The sequence below is a fragment of the Pieris brassicae genome, chromosome 11 (assembly GCF_905147105.1).
Source record: "Pieris brassicae chromosome 11, ilPieBrab1.1, whole genome shotgun sequence".
NCBI lineage: Eukaryota > Metazoa > Arthropoda > Insecta > Lepidoptera > Pieridae > Pieris > Pieris brassicae.
This window is the reverse complement of record NC_059675.1, coordinates 5,155,111-5,160,770: the sequence shown is the minus strand read 5'-3', so window position 1 is coordinate 5,160,770 and position 5,660 is coordinate 5,155,111. Positions and strand designations below refer to the sequence as shown.

At 36.0% G+C, this 5,660-nt stretch overlaps 1 protein-coding gene across 1 annotated transcript; it reads right to left on the bottom strand.

Annotated features, from left to right (window-relative positions):
* Positions 1-3,716: 3,716 nt before the first annotated feature.
* On the bottom strand, positions 3,717-4,661 carry LOC123716467. Its single transcript, XM_045672231.1, has one exon. The coding sequence runs from the start codon at positions 4,659-4,661 to the stop codon at positions 3,717-3,719; it is 945 nt and encodes a 314-aa protein (XP_045528187.1).
* Positions 4,662-5,660: the final 999 nt, after the last annotated feature.

The window sequence follows — 5,660 nt, the reverse complement described above, 5'->3', positions numbered from 1 at the left end:
ACATACGTACGGTACGCTAGGTGAAAAATCATCGTGGGGAGATCGGTATATATTAAGTGTGTGGCAAACTGCTGATCACCTACTTCATTTAAAGAAAAATAAAATTCAATACATAAAGTAGAGATGAGGTATGACAAATGACTTAAGTCGCCCAGTCAAATATAACAACATAACATATCAAATAAAAGCTTGTCTAATGTATGTCACATACAAAACAAGCGGCAAACACACTATTATACTGTGTGCTTATCTATTTCATTAAACATCGCTTCTTAAGAAAAGCGCTAATTTTCTAATTAAATGAAAAATTTAATTCATTATTAAGAAAAAACACATAATCAAGCGTTGCCAGAAGGCATCTTGCCAGAATCCTGTAGCGATAAATCTTTCAGGACTCCGAATGAATAGAGACTTGGCGGAATTATTAACGCACCATTAGTTTCTGCCGAACGTCTTTATTTGTACATCGAAATCTCTTCGATTATCCAGTATAGATTTGGGCGGCAAATTTTATTGTTTTATAACTTATATTTCATAGTCATTATTTATATTTCATGAATATATGTGGTTGGGTTTACTGACCGTTTTAAAAGTATAATCGTCCACGATGGATATCATAACCGTCAACGCAAGACTTAAGCAATAACATGAACTTTTAATAAGCAAAATACACCTTAAAGCTGAGAAAGGAAGGATTTCCCGTAATTTAATCAGTAAATTGTTTTTCTACATAATTTAAATTCAAATTATCGAAGTCTATTTATAAATAAGTTTTATTTGGATATATATAGTATAAAAAAAAACTTTTACCACATTTCCAAACAGACTTTAAGCCAACGTGGAGAATCAATAGTTACCCTTGTACCAAGACTTATTGGTTTAATATCAATCATTGAAAGCTCAAGCGTGATTGCGTTCCTAGTGATACCTTTTATCAAGAGGGTTTTGAAAAAAGGTACATTTATCAAACATAAAAAAATACAACGTATAGTTGAAACAATTTAATAACTTACAAATAATTTACACTGGGGCGGTGCGTAATTATCGTACGCTATGGCTGAGATTTTTTGGTAATTCAAAAAATATCAATAAATATTCTTGACCTAGAATATACACAATTATAAAATTGTTTATACTATATTTTTTACAAATCTGAGAAATTGCATTACTTTACTTTTTGAATTTCCAAAACTGTTTACGATACAGTTATACAAAACAACTGTATAGTGCAAAACATAAATCAGGCCAAATGCTTGCCCGAAGAGCTCGTATTGTAACAGGTTGTAAGGGTATAAAATGTTTAATAGCGAATACCGCCCATAACGAAACCAAATACACTTTGGAAAAATTCTAATCTTTGCTCAGGAGAAATAATGATAGTTTAATACAATCTCTATAAAATTATAGAAAACGGAAACGGAGATAAATAGAAACTGTGGGCGTCTCAAGGGTAGCACGTTTGCAATATAGTATTGACATGAGAAAAGAAATGTGCATTACAATCAAGTCTACCAAAACGCGTTATTAACACTCGTATTATCATCAATATAATAGTATTAAATAAAATTCATTTCTACAGACTCGTACCATACTATATATGTATAACTTACTACCTACTACTACTACATACCCCACACTATAACAAACACGTATTGTAGTCCACTTATAACGTAGAACACTACTTAATTAAAATAAAATCTGGCATAAATATTGTTAAAACCCGTGATTTACACGTGTGTGAGAGAATATGCGTGAGCGTATGACTTAATTTACATTTATAATGTATCACGAGAAATTGTATTACACATATCATGTAACATGTACATGTATCTGGTTAAACCTATACAGAAATTTTGTATGATTACTTTTAAACGCTACAACTTTTTAGGTCTGGGTTTGGATTTCGGTATCTGTTTCGTGATTTCGTGGGTCTTATGCTTGCCTCTTGGCAAATGTTTACTCACGATTTTTTTATCACAGTTTGAGCGAGTGTTTAGGGTTCATATAGGTAGAAAGTCCATTGGTGCACAGCCGGGGATCAAACCTACGACATCGAGGATGAGCACATCTTAGCTATAATTTATTCAGATTATTCAATTGTTATATATATAGTATTATGAATAAAAATGAATAAATACACTTTATCAGATGAAATTTTTTTCTATTTAAGATTTTAACAAATAATGTTAAATAAAAATATATATATAATAAATAATATAGACATATAAATATATCACAAAAATATAAAGTTTGATCGTGTTCAAAATTTTTCTGCATACAATGGGCACATAACAAAAGACCCATGAATTCATAGCCGGCCTTTTAAAACGCAGACTCACAAATAACTAATAAAGTACTAGACAACGTTATCTTTAACAATGAGGTACAATCGTCCGAAAAGCAATGAAATAGGCTCCATTTTCCCACGGAATTTTACAAGTAAAGCAATCCACAAAAAGATAAATTAAGAGTAAATTTATTACACTAGAGTGCTCTCAGCAGGACAGATATTCTTCAGTACTCGGAGATTCGTGAATTTTATCACGACGCTCCTGTTATTTAAGTAATTAAAAGCTACCATTTGAAAAGCAAAGCAACAGAATAATTTTTGTTTTTAACAACAAGCCTAAATAAATGCAATGGATTTAATTAAAATATAATGGTGAATATTTTATTACGGATACTCAAAGAATGTTTCGTTAATTAGTTATTAATAACCTTGCTACGACTACAATCACTGCTACGAAGTCATATCCTGAATGCGCTGATAAAGTTGTTACGACCGCAAAGGATACATGCAACTCCTTACGCTTACGCCTGGGGCCTTCGGACTGGCCAATCAGTAGTTTGACTGGTCGAGGTCCTTTAGGTCGAAGGAAGACATTCCTTCCTTCACACTTTTCTCACAGATATACCGAGCAACCATTGAGAGGCGTTTTAGCGGTTGTAAAAATAAAAACAACCTTATACCTTTGTATAAAGCCTCTTGAGAAAGTAGATGGCGGATGTTTATTACATAATTTAATTGTAATGAATACATACAATACATACATACAAAAATGGAGAATTATAGTAGAATAAAGCCTTTCAAAATTTGCTCATATTGAAAGGACTATGTTTAAACAATACAATTTTTAAACAGTTAAAAAGCGATTAATAAAATAAAGATAAATATGTAGTCAGGAATTTTTCATGATCAGCCGCCATAAATTTTTTGTGTCTAATATATGTCGTTACCCATGAGGTTTTGTTCGCTGTATAGTCAAGTGTTAAACAAAAAAAAATTGTGCACAGCCGAAGTAAGAAAGCACGTGGTTAATGTTGAGAATTGCACGAATCAAGTTAATACGATCAAGTTTTCTTCTTTTATTAACAGTATGTATGTATGTATGTATGTGTGGACTCTGTTTCCGCACTTAGACGCTCAATAGGTCCATTGTGCGTAAAGTCCTGGCTAACTAAGCCAGCCTAACTCCTTCCAGAAGCACAGAAGTCTCCTGGGCACCTCGCAGGCTTCACGGAGCGACCTCACTGTTCCGAGGATTTCTATACGTTGCTTAGTCACAGCCTCGCATTCCAGCACTACGTGGGTGACTGATTCCTCTGCGCTGAAACAGCCTCTGCACAGGGGGCTGTCTGTCGCGCCTAGGACATAAAGTTTTTTATTAAGGAGACAATGGCCCGTAATTGTCCCTATCATTGTTTTCAGATTTATTCTATTCAAGTTTAGAAGTTGTTTGGTAAGCTGTCGGTTGACTGCTGGCAGAGCCATTTTGGACTGTCTGCAGCCCGCACCTTGTGACCAACGTTGATGTTGGAGCTCTGTGGATCACTGGCATACCCAGGCTCGCACCTGCGAGAAGGATAAGGGAAGAAGCGGATACGGACCTGCAGGCCTCTCTTCTCGCAAGCTCATCGGCAGCATCGTTGCCAAGTGATCCACTATGTCCCTTGATCCACTGCAGGGTAACTCTGTTTGTCAGGGTTATTGCCTCCAGTGCATCGTGACACTCCAGTATCAGTCTTCTGTTGGTCTTTTTGCTTACCAACGTCATCAGCACAGACGCACTGTCGGATACGAACTTAATACAAAAGTTATTAATTCCTAACCGCTGCACGGCTCTGGCTGCTTCAGTTATAGCGACACATTCGCACTGAAAGATCAAGCTGTATGTGCCCAAGGGCAGGTGTATGTTGATGTTGAGATCAAGAGAGAATATGCCAGCTCCAGAGCCACAGCCTGTTTTTGAGCCATCGGTGTATATGCGCAGCTCATTCAGGGGTGATCTATCACATTCCTCTTCTCTCATTTGCACATGGCATCTTCTGTTAAGTATGTTCTGATTTGCGATCCTATCACATGGAGCGGCTAATAGAGGTTGGTACTCTATCACCCTGTTAAGAATCGCTGTGTGTGTGCTGTAGTGATTTTTGCCCCATAGATCTAGCACCTTCAGCCTGATGGCAGCCAGTGCCGCCTCCTGCTGTATGTGCAGGTCCAGAGGCAAAACTTGTAGGACTATCTCCAAAGCTGTAGTAGGCGTTGTTTTCATGCAGCCGCTTGCAGCGGACAACGCAAGCCTTTGGAAGCGTCCAAGTTTGATTACTGCCGTTTGGAGCTCTGTTCTCGGCCACCAAACCAGGGCTCCGTAAGCTAGCATTGGCCTGATTACGGCAGTGTATAGCCATAAGGTAATCTTGGGCGATAGACCCCATTTCACGCCAAGCGTCTTTTTGCATTGGTAAAGCGCAATCGTTGCCTTGCTTAGCTTGTATTCCAGGTGTTTATTCCATAGAAGTTTACTGTCTAGAATCACACCTAAGTACTTCGTGTTTTCCTTTAGTTTTAATTCTGTGTCGAAGAGTTTTGGTAGTCTATGCGGTCTAAGGACTCTTCGGTTAGTAAAAAGGATCAGTTCTGTTTTTGATGGGTTGGTTTTATTAACAGTATCTATTACATCTATATCATTTGAATAAAGCTGCTACTACTCTCGCTGTCCAATTTGATGTATGTTCTAGGTAGACGAAGTCACTAATAAGCAACTTACATATTCATAAATGTATTTCAAGATATAACTAGCTTTTGAATGTTGTATGCTCATCACATCGAATTAATGTGTAATTCATCAATTATTTTGAGGTTTTCACTATGTTATGAGATTTATAAAATCTTTTATTCATATTAAATAGCTTAAACGATTTCATACATCAATCGAAGACATCCTAATAACCGGTTAAGTGAGATTTATGATTAAACCCAACAAAAGGCTTCCACTGCATCGATAAATCTGCTCACGAAATAATACGACCCTAACAATTTGTTAACGGGAATTGAATTTTTTAACCAATAAAACTACGACTAGAAGGAAAAATGATTCTACTAAAATACGAAGTTAGAGGGTACAAGACAATCGTTATTTGGCTCGGATTACTTTTTATCGTCTGTGCGCTACGAATCTATGTTTCATACAATAAAACTGAAGATTAAATAAATAAACAACAATAAATAACTCTCAACATCAACTACGTGCCTTGCTATCTCGGCTGTATGCTCGAATGCACATTTTTTTTAACACTTGATAATACAGCGAACAAAACATCATGGATAACGATATATATTAGACACAAAAAATTGATGGTGGCTGATCATGAAAAATTTC